The 14,330-nt window shown below is 34.4% G+C and overlaps 1 protein-coding gene and 3 long non-coding RNA genes across 4 annotated transcripts; 3 read left to right on the forward strand and 1 right to left on the reverse strand.

Moving 5' to 3' along the window:
• The first annotated feature begins 728 nt into the window (after positions 1-728).
• LOC149690210 (uncharacterized) lies at positions 729-3,066 on the forward strand. Its single transcript, XM_089869711.1, has 2 exons — positions 729-1,387; positions 1,603-3,066. Exons 1-2 carry the CDS (start codon positions 1,227-1,229, stop codon positions 2,951-2,953), a joined length of 1,512 nt encoding a protein of 503 aa, XP_089725837.1. The 5' UTR covers positions 729-1,226; the 3' UTR covers positions 2,954-3,066.
• Positions 3,067-4,103: 1,037 nt separating this feature from the next.
• Positions 4,104-7,047, forward strand: LOC149690211 (uncharacterized). Its single transcript, XR_016383661.1, has 2 exons — positions 4,104-4,292; positions 6,823-7,047. It is a non-coding gene; the product is annotated as an uncharacterized LOC149690211 (long non-coding RNA).
• Positions 7,048-8,426: 1,379 nt separating this feature from the next.
• Positions 8,427-10,938, reverse strand: LOC149690212 (uncharacterized). The gene is made up of 3 exons (XR_016383662.1): positions 10,663-10,938; positions 10,130-10,321; positions 8,427-9,549 (listed from the first exon to the last, which is right to left on the reverse strand). It is a non-coding gene; the product is annotated as an uncharacterized LOC149690212 (long non-coding RNA).
• An 809-nt stretch (positions 10,939-11,747) lies between these two features.
• On the forward strand, positions 11,748-14,265 carry LOC149690213 (uncharacterized). Its single transcript, XR_016383663.1, has 3 exons — positions 11,748-12,011; positions 12,352-12,543; positions 13,141-14,265. It is a non-coding gene; the product is annotated as an uncharacterized LOC149690213 (long non-coding RNA).
• Positions 14,266-14,330: the final 65 nt, after the last annotated feature.

Consider the following 14,330-nt stretch of genomic DNA (forward strand, 5'->3'; position numbering starts at 1 on the left):
GGTACAGGTACAGGTACAGCTGTGATTAAAATTCAAATAGAGGATACAAAAAGGATGGCGTTATTTTCAAGTAAGTATGAGGATTTTTACATGTCCGAGTGAAGATGACGTCACGGAGAAGTATTACACTGGACCTGTCTGTCACGGTGTGTCACCGCGTTCGCAATTGGCAAATGCTAAAAATTAGGCCTGTGCGGGTAGTGATTTTTGGGTTTCGGGTCGGGTACGGGTAGTTGAAAAAACTTCCAATCGGGTATCGGGTCGGGTACCCGGATTTCTAACGGGTACTCGGATTTCTAACGGGTACTCGAATAATTAGGCCTAGCTAAACTACCATTAGTCGGGTGCTTTTCGGGTAGCAAAAAATCATATCGGGTACTTATCGGGATGAAATACTTTTATTTGTGAAAAAAATAAGTGTCATGAAAGACTTGAATACCATGGCGAAAAGTACAAAAATAAGACGCTAAAGCCATGGATAAAGAATGCGCGTGCGGAAATTTGTTTTCACGCTATAGGATCGGCAACTCCCTATCTCGAACGACAGCTTATTCTGTATATACTCTATTACAACATCGGTGGTCAGCACGCGTAAAGCGAAGTCTCTATGTAATCTAGCCTTGCGCGTGCTGACAAGAGAAAAAAACTTCAGGATCTTCAGGATCTAAAAATCGTTTAAAATATCCTGAAGTTTTTTGTCTCTTGTCAGCACGCGCAAGGCTAGATTACATAGAAACCTAGCTTTGCGCGTGCTGACAACCGATGTTGTAACAGAGTATATACAGAATAAGCTGTCGCCCGAGATAGGGAGTTGCCTATCCTGTAGAGTGAAAACAAATTTCCTCACGCGCATTCTTTATCCATGCTAAAGCTATTAGCGAGGATTGAAATAATGAATAATACTGAGCATTGTGGAAAAGTTTACTCAAACTTAAGTTCTTCTAAGTTCAAGAAACTTTGCCAAACCAATACCCGATTGTCCTAACCCTTGTCACGGGTAATTAGCGGGAAAATTTAAATATTCGAATAATTTCGGGTATTAAGAAATTAAGTTTTCGGGTACCGGGTACTCGCACAGGCCTACTAAAAATGCGACGTATTTTATAGCCATTTTTAAACAGCCAATCTACCATTCGCGAACTTCCCGCCAAGAATTTTCAATTCAGTCCGCTAGAGGCGCCGCGTTCACCACCTAGCGGATTGGAGAAGAACAAATTGGTGGGAAAATGGCCGTGTCCTTAAATCGAAGCCATACGGGTTGTAGTGTACTAAATTGTAAGAATTATTACGGAAATTCTCCAGAAGGGGTTAAATTTTACCGTTTTCCAAGTTCAAGAATACATAGCATTAAAAGAAATATATGGATCAATGCACTTAAACGGAAAAAGTAAGTTTTTTTAATTTTTAGACTTTAACCCAACACCGAAATTCCCTAATTAAAGGGCTCCACCAGCGGCTTGCGGGTGCTGTAGCTTTGGAAGAGGTTAAGAGACCCCGCAAGCCTATGGTGGAGCCCTTTAAATGTAAAATCATTAAAGTTGGCCTAGCCCTAGGCCTTAAATAAAATCTGAATTTGCTCGTTAACATTTAATTTTAATTTAGCCTTGATGGAACAGATTGGAATCCTAAAAACAATGACCGAGTTTGTAGTCAACACTTCGCGGGAGGCGAGAAGAGTGACGACCCTTTAAGCCCTTCATATTTTCCGACTTTGAATTTGGGATACTCGTCATTTAACAAAACCCCTGAAGATTTAATAAAATCATTAAAACAGGAATCTGAGGGGTTTGGAAGACTTGTTAAAAGGAGAAGGCTGTGTAACGTTAAATTAGAGCAAAGTTCTACAAATAAACTAACCCAAGTTGATGAACGTGTTGAGCTACGTGAAGATACAAAATCTATCGCTACACAAACTGAGCTAGGCTATTACAATAATCAAGAACTGTCATTGTTTTCATGCTGCTTTTTCAATGGTTCAGCAGCCACTCAAGCAAACCTACCAGTAAAGGTTACTTCTTTAACGCAAATGACATCAACACGCGTCAAAGGTGATATTCCAGTGAATCGTACGTTTATTGATGGCCTTAAATCATTAAATGAAGAGGAATTGCTTTCACTGGCAGGCGTAAGACTAGATGTGTTTACCACATTGTTAAAATGCTTCTCATTCGCGTCTTTTAACGCGTCATTGTCAAAGGAAGACCGACTTTTGCTTTTCCTCGTGAAAATAAAATTAGGTATTTCGTTTTCGGCTCTTGGTGCATTATTTGGAATCCATCAAAATACAGCGGAGGATAATTTCAAGGCTATGTTGAATTTGTTTTATTTCCATACAAAGAAGTGGATTTTCACACCCTCAAAGTCGTCTGTACGAGAAGCGCTACCAAGTTCATGTTCGTTCAAAGCGCAGCGTGGAAACTGTCGGTTTATTATCGATTGTACTGAAATTTCTTGCGAAAGACCCGCTGGTGCGAGAGAAAGAGTTCTTATGTACTCCCAGTACAAAGGTACATTTACTACGAAGTATTTAATCGCCATAACACCCAATGGCTTTGTAAGTTTCGTATCTAAGGGCTATGGCGGAAGATGTACGGATTCTTTCATCACCGTAAACTCCGGATTCCTTGAGTTAATCGAAAAAGGAGATGAAATTTTAGCGGACAAATCGTTTCCTCAAATTGCAGCCCACATATCTGAAAGTGGTTGCGCCTTAGTTACGCCCCCCTTTTCAAAAGACAAGAATATTCAATTTACCGCTTCTGAAGTTCAAGAAACGTACAACAATGCTTCAGTGCGGATTCATGTTGAACGTATTATTCAACGGATGAAGATTTATAAAGTTCTTCGATTTGTTCCAAGATCTCTTTTAAGTTGCGTTGATAAGATTGTTCACGTCGCTGCGGTATTATCGAACCTTCAACCCCCAATTATCAATGAATTATCAGAAATTTAAGAAAAAATAAAGACAAAGTTTATAACTTATGGAGTAAATAAATATTTTGTTTAATAAAACCCTTAATTGCGTTAAAATTGTTTTTAAATAAATATGAAGGTTTTAAACAATGTATATTTTTGTCTCTGATACGCTCGCTGGTTAAATCATTTTACCGTATTTCTAAATTGCACTTAGGAATAGAGTGCTGTCAGTTGTGACGTCAGATCCAAGGTTAAACGTCACGAGTCTGCCTTTAGCAATGGGCGGCCATGACAGTTACCGTTTTTTCTTTATGGGAAAAAAGCATAGGTGACGTCACACCGGCGCTTCTGACAGCACTCTATTCTCGACTAGTTTTTTTATAAAGTAATAGAGCTATCTCAGTTGTGACGTCAGTGCCTAGGTAAAACGTCATGGGCTTAGCTTTGGCAGTGGGCGGCCATGTTTGGTACCACTTTGGTTCTATGGGCCTATGGGCAAATAGCGTGGGTGACGTCACACAAAAGCTTCTGAGATAGCTCTATTGAAGAAAAATGTCTCGAGTTTTGGAACGACTTCAGTTAGAAAAATATCGTTCCCATCGACAACTATCCTCAAACTTTGTAATGGGGTGTAAATGAAGAAATGGCATACGCTAAAACCAGTGACGTACATAGCTACTTGGATTTGAGTATAATATTCGTGGCTAGTTTTCAAAGTTGGTATATAGGCACGTTTTTAAAAACTTGAAGGCCCCCCAAGTAGGCCAAAATTTTCCAACGTAGGCACGTGCCTACCCGTTCCTACTGCTGGCGGCGCGACTGGGTACGAAGGGCAGTTGTAAATACATATCTATTTATTTCTCAAGACAGGAAAACGTTACTTCTTTTTTGTTCAGATGGAGAGAAGGAATGAACGGCGAACAGGTGTAATGGCTGTTGGTTTTTTAGTTAAGGCTAGCTTATATACAGAAGTTATATCAGTATCTCAAAGAGAAGGTATAAGATGCCTTTGTATTCGCGCGCCATAGTCCCAGTCCCCCTTTCAAAATACAAGGGGGGACGTAAAAGGAGGCGCCGGGCTATTTCGCCTCTCCTCAGTCGGAAAATATGACTGTAATTTTCGTCATTCGCGTCGTCGCGCTGACGTGAGTGTTCAAGAACCAATGAGATGCTGGTTGTAATTTAGAGACGGGGATTGACTTCGGACCAACGTTTGGACTGGAGATAAAGCTGGAAATCTGGCGAATTTATACCTTCTCTCTGAGATACTAGATATAACTTCTTGCTTATATACAGAAGTCGAGATGTTATGTGTTGTGAAGAGCTCGAATCATCCCATGATGGGACTTATGCTGCAAATAGATGCTTCAGCATAGGTAATAAAACAGCACAAGGTAAAGCAGAGTGCGAACTGAGAAGCAATTCAAACGGTTGTGTCGTGGAGTTCAGAGGCTGGCATGTTCGAGTCCCGTTGAGGGAACGTATGTTAATAAATTATCTGAGATGGGTAGTGCCATCTCTTAATCCAAACGGAAGACAGAAGTTGAGAAAAATCAAAGTTTCAATGACTATCGCTTAGAATATGGCTTCTATGGCTCAGTCGGTAAAACGGATGAGACGTAGAGTACAGAGGCTGGAACGTTCGAGTCCCGTTTTATGTTGTGTTATTGTGTTTTTATGTCGTTTTATTGTGGTTTATGGTGTTCTTTGCTGTTTTATTGTGTTCTTTGCTATTTTATTTTGTTTTATGCGGTTTAACATGTGTGCTGTTCCTTTATGTTTTATGCTGTTTTATTGTGTTTTATGCTGTTCCTTTATGTTTTATGCTGTTTTATTGTGTTTTTATGCTGTTTAATATGTGTTTATGCGGTTTATTTTGTATTTATGCTGTTTTTTGTGTGTTTAAGCTGTTCTATTGTGATTTATGCTGTTTTATTCGGTTTTATGCAGTTTTATTGTGGTTTATGGTGTTCTTTGCTGTTTTATTGTGTTCTTTGCTGTTTTATTGTGTTCTTTGCTATTTTATTTTGTTTTATGCGGTTTAACATGTGTGCTGATATGTTTTATGCTGTTTTATTGTGTTTTATGCTGTTCCTTTATGTTTTATGCTGTTTTATTGTGTTTTTATGCTGTTTAATATGTGTTTATGCGGTTTATTTTGTATTTATGCTGTTTTTTGTGTGTTTAAGCTGTTCTATTGTGATTTATGCTGTTTTATTCGGTTTTATGCAGTTTTATTGTGTTTTTATGCAGTTTAACATGTGTTTTATTGTGTTTTATGCTGTTTTATTGTGTTCTATGCTTTTTCATTGTGTTTTATGCTGTTTTATTGTGTTTTTATGCTGTTTTATTGTGTGTTTAAGCTGTTTTATTGTGTTTTAAACGGTTCTATTGTTTTTTGGCTTTTTTATTGTGTTTTAAACGGTTCTATTGTTTTTTTGGCTTTTTTATTGTGTTTTCATGCTATTTAATGTGTTTATGCTGTTTAATGTGTATCTATGCTGTTTTATTGTGTTTTATTTTGTGTTATTGTGTTTTAATGTCGTTTTATTGTGGTTTATGGTGTTCTTTGCTGTTTTATTGTGTTCTTTGCTATTTTATTTTGTTTTATGCGGTTTAACATGTGTGCTGTTCCTTTATGTTTTATGCTGTTTTATTGTGTTTTATGCTGTTCCTTTATGTTTTATGCTGTTTTATTGTGTTTTTATGCTGTTTAATATGTGTTTATGCGGTTTATTTTGTATTTATGCTGTTTTTTGTGTGTTTAAGCTGTTCTATTGTGATTTATGCTGTTTTATTCGGTTTTATGCAGTTTTATTGTGTTTTTATGCAGTTTAACATGTGTTTTATTGTGTTTTATGCTGTTTTTATGTGTTTTTGAGCTGTTTTATTGTGTTTTTGAGCTGTTTTATTGTGTTTTTGAGCTGTTTTATTGTGTTCTATGCTTTTTCATTGTGTTTTATGCTGTTTTATTGTGTTTTTATGCTGTTTTATTGTGTGTTTAAGCTGTTTTATTGTGTTTTAAACGGTTCTATTGTTTTTTGGCTTTTTTATTGTGTTTTAAACGGTTCTATTGTTTTTTTTGCTTTTTTATTGTGCTTTCACGCTGTTAGATGTGTTTATGCTGTTTTATTTAGTTTTATGCTGTTTTAATGTGTTTTATGTTGTGTTATTGTGTTTCTAGGTCGTTTTATTGTGGTTTATGGTGTTCTTTGCTATTTTATTTTTGGTTTATGCTTTCTTATTGTGTCTTATGCTGTTTTATTTTGTTTTATGCTGTTTTATTGTGTTTTATGCTGTTTTATTGTGTGTCTAAGCTGTTTTATTTTGTTTGGGCTAAAATATTCTATAAAATTTATGATATTAGTTAGAAATCTTTGCGTTATTCCACAGTTAAAAAATATGTTTGATATTCCCTAGCTTTTTCTCACAGAATGGACATTTAGGACTAAGGTTGTACAATCTTGAAACTAAAACTGGTAGCGTTATATTACCTATAGCTATTTTCCACAGATTACTATTTTCCTTGGGGATAAAACACGAGTACCATACAGGATTTAGTTTAAAATTTAAATTATTTGGTTTCTCAAAAATTACGCTAAAAATCTCTATCTTAGTTGTTCGGATTGTGGGTTAGTTAATTCTTTAAACTAATAAGGGAGATGGTTTCGAGTACGCGTCGAGTGTTGTACTTCTCAGGATATTAAAGGGGCTTCCTCACAGAACTTAGTTTTGCGGTTGGGTAAAAAAGAAGGAGGGGGGGGGAGGGTCGAACAGCCCCTTTAACTTCTGATATTTGTTACTGAGTTTCAGTTTAAAATTAAATTGCAAATTAAAGCAATCCAAGTATTAATACTAGTGTTTATGACGATAATGAGTTAAAAATGAACTTTTCTAATTTCAAAGAAAAATACAAGCATCTGCCGCATCATGAGCCTATTGACGTCGTCTTCCCAGTGCCAAGCAGAGGGGACGGGGTTGACGCCATTCAGTGATAAAGGAGGGCTTCTCATATCACACGACGCGAGCAAGTTTCAACGAAGTTTACTTTTTGTTTTTATTTCTATATACTTTTGTTTATTCTTCATAAATGTACTATAGAATAAATAAATTGTTCGTCGATTTAATGAATCTCATTTTTTATTCCTTTTCCTGTCAATTAAGTTACAGGCATATATAGGATTTTAAAATGGATTAATTAGATTAAAATGGATTGGGAATATGGGTTAATTAGAGGTTCCCGGTAATCACTTTAGCACTGTTAAAGGCAGCGCGTCGAGGGGCTATACACTAATGAAAATTTTCATTTATTGCTGATTTTCATTTATGCTTTAAAAAAGGATAGGGATTCATTGGTGATTTAAAATGGATGGGGATTAATGGTTGCGTCTGGATTACAAGCAATCATCGAGGGGCTACTCACTAAAAACTTGTTGGCGATTTTAAACGGGATTGGGATTGTGGGTAACTTAGGGGCTACGTGTTGTTATTATTTTACTAGTTATGAACGGATAATTAAGAATTCACACATTTGACGCTAGGGGAGCTGTGTACGTAGTTACGTATTTACTGACATCTAAAACATGATAAAATTATACTAGACATTTGTGTAAGCAATAGATAGTTCATAAATTGCCGCTAGGGGCGCTGTAAACGTAGTTACGTATTTACTGACATCTAAAACATGATAAAATTCTGCTAGACATTCGTGTAAGCAAAATATAGTTCATAAATTGCCGCTAGGGGCGCTTTGTACGTAGTTACGTATTAACTGACATCTAAAACATGATAAAATTCTGCTAGTCATTCGAGTAAGCAAAGTACAGTTCATAAATTGCCGCTAGTGGCGCTGTATACGTAGTTACGTATTTACTGATATCTAAAACATGATAAAATTCTGCTAAACATTAGTGTAAGCAAAGTAGAGTTAAGCAAATTTGCCGCTAGGGGCGCTGTGTACGTAGTTACGTATTTACTGACATCTAAAACATGATAAAAGTCCGCTAGACATTCGTGTAAGCAATAGATAATTAATAAATTGCCGCTAGGGGCGCTGTATACGTAGTTACGTATTTACTGACATCTCATACATGAAGAAATTTGCCGCTAGGGGCGCTGTCTATAATATTATATAGGCTTAACTGTGTGTTCTCTTATTTGAATTAGCGCCCACGTCACACTTCGAAGCGCCCCCAACGACGGAATTTACTATAAAACTCGGACGCCACTTGTCCAGATTTCTTTTCTCTCTGCGCCGGCGACCAGTCAACATCGTTCTTAGATCAGTTCCTCGTCATGCTGACATTCTAAGGCAACGTTGGATGGAAAGCCACGTTTTACGCCGATGTTGGGACGTGACTCCAAGCTCATTGGAACGTTGAAATCAACGGGGAAAGGTTAAGCCTAGTACGGTACGTGTGTTTAAGGCTTTCTATAATCCAAAGACATCCAGCTAGCATTTTATTATTTCATTTAATCTTAGAGTTTAAATTATTTAGGTAGAGTTAATCGTTAGTTAATTATGTTTATTTATTGAAAATTAAGTACAATATGAAGAAATTTCCAGACACGAGGTCAGTTAGACAAGGCTTAATTTAGAACATCTTAAATCAAGTACTTAGGGGAAATTCCTTATTTATTTTAAATAATAAACCTCGACTCTTTGCAAATTAGGTCTCATTTAACGGCGCGAAACTAAAATAAGTCTCGTGTATGATTTAACGAGGCGAGATTAAATTGCACTAGGCTAGGCTAAACCTTTTAAAAAAATTTATCCGGGCCTGGAACTAATCTCTAAGCTTTTACTTTATGCCGGCGTTTTAATTTAAGTTAATTTACGCGCAAAACTTCAAAAATACCATCGTTATTTTAAATATTTGAGATTTTAAAATATCTTTATGGCGGTATTTAATTAATTAAATAGTTTAGATTAAGTAGTTTAAATTAAATAGGGTTAATTAATAGTAAATTATTGTAAATTAGTGCAAATTAAGTCCTTTAATAATCCTAAAATGAGCCGTGAACGCGAAGTTAAAGCTTGAGATTCTTAATTTCTTCTTATGGGAATATTTTACTTAGCTCTTAAATTATTTTAATCTATAATTCTGTTTCCGTAAATCGTAATTTTGCTAGCCCTTTAATTCTGGTTCTTAAACTTTTCTTAAGGGAATATTTTTTTTTTCTTAAATTATTTTAATCTAAGGTATTCTTTCCGTTAATTATTATTTTGCTAGGACCTTAAAGTAGCCCTTTAATTACGATTTGATAATGGCTTAATATTTAGTGGTTTTTATATTTATGGGAATATTTAACGAAATATTCCTTCAATAATTTACGGAAACATTACCATAGATTAAAATATTTTTTGTTAGGACCCCTTTAATTCTTACTAGGCAATGACTTAGTATTTGTTATTAATATAGTTTCATTTTTAGATGTGACTGATTTTCTTGGATATTCTGTTGCTGGTTATTCGGAGACGTTTCCTAGTAGATGATTTCAACCTTTGATAAACTCTGGAGTTCATCCGCTGTTAGAGATGCCCATTCTTGATGACATCTTCCATGGATGTTTTCAATCTGATGTGGCCTTGCAACCATTCTCAACAAATACTGGCGATGAACATGGCCGAATCTAGAAAAATTCAAATTTTTATAAGAATTGTATTTGCAACTACTTAATTTCTTTGTACGCGTTGAAACTTTAATTTACGTTACACTTTATATTATTTTTTGTTGAAAATTTTTGTAAACACCCGATTTTTTTACTTTTTGTTCAATAAATTTTGCCTTAAACCACTTTTTTTGTTTTCTTAGAAATTATTTGATTAAGAGGGAAGGTTTGAAATTTTTAACTCTAAACAGATAGCCTATTTTTGGGGACCCTCTTTTAAGCTTCTTTCAGCTTATATGAAAAAATAAAAAGCTCATTGCATTAAAATGGCAAAAAAATTTAAAAATAGCCTAAAAAGTAATAAAAAAAGCCTAAAAAAAGGGTCCAAAAATACTATCCCAAGTCCAGACCCTAAAAAATTCAAGCCATCCCTCTTATCGAAACTATTTCAAGAAAACAAATAACGTGAGCCAAGGTAAAATTCCTTTATTGAGAAAAAAACAATTGAGATGTTTACAAAAATTTTCTACAAAAAAATATTTAAAAGAGTTCCATAAATTAAAATTTGACCGCGTAAAATTGAAAGGGGTAGGCTAGTTACCGATTAAATTTAAGAATAAAATTAAATTAATTAGCGGAAAAACTTCACGGTCCAATCAGTTTAAGGCCTCGTGTTTCGAAAATCCAAGAAAGATGTCATCTGGAATGAGGGTCCTTAACATCGGATGAACAAGTCTACTTGAAAACGTCTCTGAATGGCCAGCAACAGATTATCCAAGAAAATCACTAGAGTCTAAAAAATAAAATAAATTAACAAATATTAAGGCAATGCCTAATTGGAAATAAGTGCTACTTTAAGCCTAACAAAATAATAATTTACCGAAATAATCCATATATTTAAGTAATTAGCGAAATACTGGCGATATATGGCTAAGAAATGTTTTTTAATAATCTAAGCTAAATTTCTTAAGCCTTGTTCAAATGTCTTAACCTCGTGGTCGTGGTTTTTTAATTTAAATTTAAAATTATTATTTAATAGACTGAATTTACGTAAACAATAATAATTAACTGCCTGTTTCATTAAAAGTACTGAATTTATTAAAACAATAAGCTAATTATTAATAAAAGGCTTACATTTGCTGCGCATTAAGAAGTTTGTTCATTCCAACATGGCCTGGCTGAATTGATTCCAAAAGAACATTCAATGGCGGATAAGAGCTCTAGATTCTGGATTTATTCCTTGACGGCGAAAAGAAAAATGGCTGATCGTCGGCGAAAGGCCTGATTTCCAAGAGCAGCGCATCAAACGATCTTGACTCCACGATGCCAATCATGGAAAGAAATTTCGGACGGTTAGTTACTCTAGAACAGAGGTCTCTCCCGCAAGATTACAGCCTCAAGGCATTAAAAGCAGACGACACTAATTGGTGCAAATTCAGCCAAGGAGTAATACCTTTTTTCCGTTGGCCTATTCCATGGAGTAGTTTTCTTGGAGCGAGAAGGAAAGTTTCTTTAAAATTACATAAAATTTGGTGTCTCCTGCAATATTGCGCCATACCTTCCATTGTCCTTTTCCATGGAGTAATTTTCTTGGAGTGAGAAGGAAAGTTTCTTTAAGATTACATAAAATTTGGTGTCTCCTGCAATATTGCTCCATACCTTCCATTGTCCTTTTCCATGGAGTAATTTTCTTGGAGCGAGAAGGAAAGTTTCATTAAGATTACATAAAATTTGGTGTCTCCTGCAATATTGCTCCATACCTTCCATTGTCCTTTTCCATGGAGTAATTTTCTTGGAGCGAGAAGGAAAGTTTCTTTAAGATTACATAAAATTTGGTGTCTCCTGCAATATTGCTCCATACCTTCCATTGTCCTTTTCCATGGAGTAATTTTCTTGGAGCGAGAAGGAAAGTTTCTTTAAGATTACATAAAATTTGGTGTCTCCTGCAATATTGCTCCATACCTTCCATTGTCCTTTTCCATGGAGTAATTTTCTTGGAGCGAGAAGGAAAGTTTCTTTAAAATTCCATAAAATTTGTCTGTTTCCTGCAGTCTGCCACCATGGAGTAATATTGCAGGAAACAAACAAATTTTATGGAATTTTAAGGAAACTTTCATTTTCGCTCCAAGAAAACTACTCCATGGAATAGGCCAACGGAAAAACGGTATTACTCCTTGGTTGAATTTACACCAATTAGTGTCGTCTGCTTTTAACGCCTTGAGGCCGTAATCTTGCGGGAGAGACCTCTGTTCTAGAGTAACTAACCGTCCGAAATTTCTTTCTTTGATTGGCATCGTGGAGTCAAGATCGTTTGATGCGCTGCTCTTGGAAATCAGGCCTTTCGCCGACGATCAACCATTTTTCTTTTCGCCGTCAAGGAATAAATCTAGAATCTAGAGCTCTTATCCGCCATTGAATGTTCTTTTGGAATCAATTTAGCAAGGCCATGTTGGAATGAACAAACTTCTTAATGCGCAGCAAATGTAAGCCTTTTAATAATAATTAGCTTATTGTTTTAATAAGTTCAGTACTTTTAATGAAACAGGCAGTTAATTATTATTGTTTACGTAAATTCAGTCTATTAAATAATAATTTTAAATTTAAATTAAAAAACCACGACCACGAGGTAAAGACATTTGAACAAGGCTTAAGAAATTAGCTTAAATTATTAAAAAACATTTCTTAGCCATATATCGCCAGTATTTCGCTAATTACTTAAATATATGGATTATTTCGGTAAATTATTATTTTGTTAGGCTTAAAGTAGCACTTATTTCCAATTAGGCATTGCCTTAATATTTGTTAATTTATTTTATTTTTTAGACTCGAGTGATTTTCTTGGATAATCTGTTGCTGGCCATTCAGAGACGTTTTCAAGTAGACTTGTTCATCCGATGTTAAGGACCCTCATTCCAGATGATATCTTTCTTGGATTTTCGAAACACGAGGCCTTAAACTGATTGGACCGTGAAGTTTTTCCGCTAATTAATTTAATTTTATTCTTAAATTTAATCGGTAACTAGCCTACCCCTTTCAATTTTACGCGGTCAAATTTTAATTTATGGAACTCTTTAAATATTTTTTTGTAGAAAATTTTTGTAAACACCTCAATTGTTTTTTTCTCAATAAAGAAATTTTACCTTGGCACACGTTATTTGTTTTCTTGAAATAGTTTCGATAAGAGGGATGGCTTGAATTTTTTAGGGTCTGGACTTAGGGTAGTATTTTTGGACCCTTTTTTAGGCTTTTTTTATTACTTTTTTAAACAATTTAGGCTATTTTTAAATTTTTTTCCCATTTTAAAGCAATGAGCTTTTTAGCTTTTTATTTTTTCATATAAGCTGAAAGAAGCTTAAAAGAGGGTCCCCAAAAAAATAGGCTATCTGTTTAGAGTTAAAAAATTCAAACCTTCCCTCTTAATCAAATAATTTCTAAGAAAACAAAAAAAGTGGTTTAAGGCAAAATTTATTGAACAAAAAGTAAAAAATCGGGTGTTTACAAAAATTTTCCAGAAAAAATAATATAAAGTGTAACGTAAATTAAAGTTTCAACGCGTACAAAGAAATTAAGTAGTTGCAAATACAATTCTTATAAAAATTTGAATTTTTCTAGATTCGGCCATGTTCATCGCCAGTATTTGTTGAGAATGGTTGCAAGGCCACATCAGATTGAAAACATCCATGGAAGATGTCATCAAGAATGGGCATCTCTAACAGCGGATGAACTCCAGAGTTTATCAAAGGTTGAAATCATCTACTAGGAAACGTCTCCGAATAACCAGCAACAGAATATCCAAGAAAATCAGTCACATCTAAAAATGAAACTATATTAATAACAAATACTAAGTCATTGCCTAGTAAGAATTAAAGGGGTCCTAACAAAAAATATTTTAATCTATGGTAATGTTTCCGTAAATTATTGAAGGAATATTTCGTTAAATATTCCCATAAATATAAAAACCACTAAATATTAAGCCATTATCAAATCGTAATTAAAGGGCTACTTTAAGGTCCTAGCAAAATAATAATTAACGGAAAGAATACCTTAGATTAAAATAATTTAAGAAAAAAAAAAAATATTCCCTTAAGAAAAGTTTAAGAACCAGAATTAAAGGGCTAGCAAAATTACGATTTACGGAAACAGAATTATAGATTAAAATAATTTAAGAGCTAAGTAAAATATTCCCATAAGAAGAAATTAAGAATCTCAAGCTTTAACTTCGCGTTCACGGCTCATTTTAGGATTATTAAAGGACTTAATTTGCACTAATTTACAATAATTTACTATTAATTAACCCTATTTAATTTAAACTACTTAATCTAAACTATTTAATTAATTAAATACCGCCATAAAGATATTTTAAAATCTCAAATATTTAAAATAACGATGGTATTTTTGAAGTTTTGCGCGTAAATTAACTTAAATTAAAACGCCGGCATAAAGTAAAAGCTTAGAGATTAGTTCCAGGCCCGGATAAATTTTTTTAAAAGGTTTAGCCTAGCCTAGTGCAATTTAATCTCGCCTCGTTAAATCATACACGAGACTTATTTTAGTTTCGCGCCGTTAAATGAGACCTAATTTGCAAAGAGTCGAGGTTTATTATTTAAAATAAATAAGGAATTTCCCCTAAGTACTTGATTTAAGATGTTCTAAATTAAGCCTTGTCTAACTGACCTCGTGTCTGGAAATTTCTTCATATTGTACTTAATTTTCAATAAATAAACATAATTAACTAACGATTAACTCTACCTAAATAATTTAAACTCTAAGATTAAATGAAATAATAAAATGCTAGCTGGATG

This window comes from Phalangium opilio, unplaced genomic scaffold (assembly GCF_054372755.1).
Source record: "Phalangium opilio isolate 3A_F unplaced genomic scaffold, DU_Popi_V2 ptg000031l_1, whole genome shotgun sequence".
NCBI classification, from domain to species: Eukaryota; Metazoa; Arthropoda; class Arachnida; order Opiliones; family Phalangiidae; genus Phalangium; species Phalangium opilio.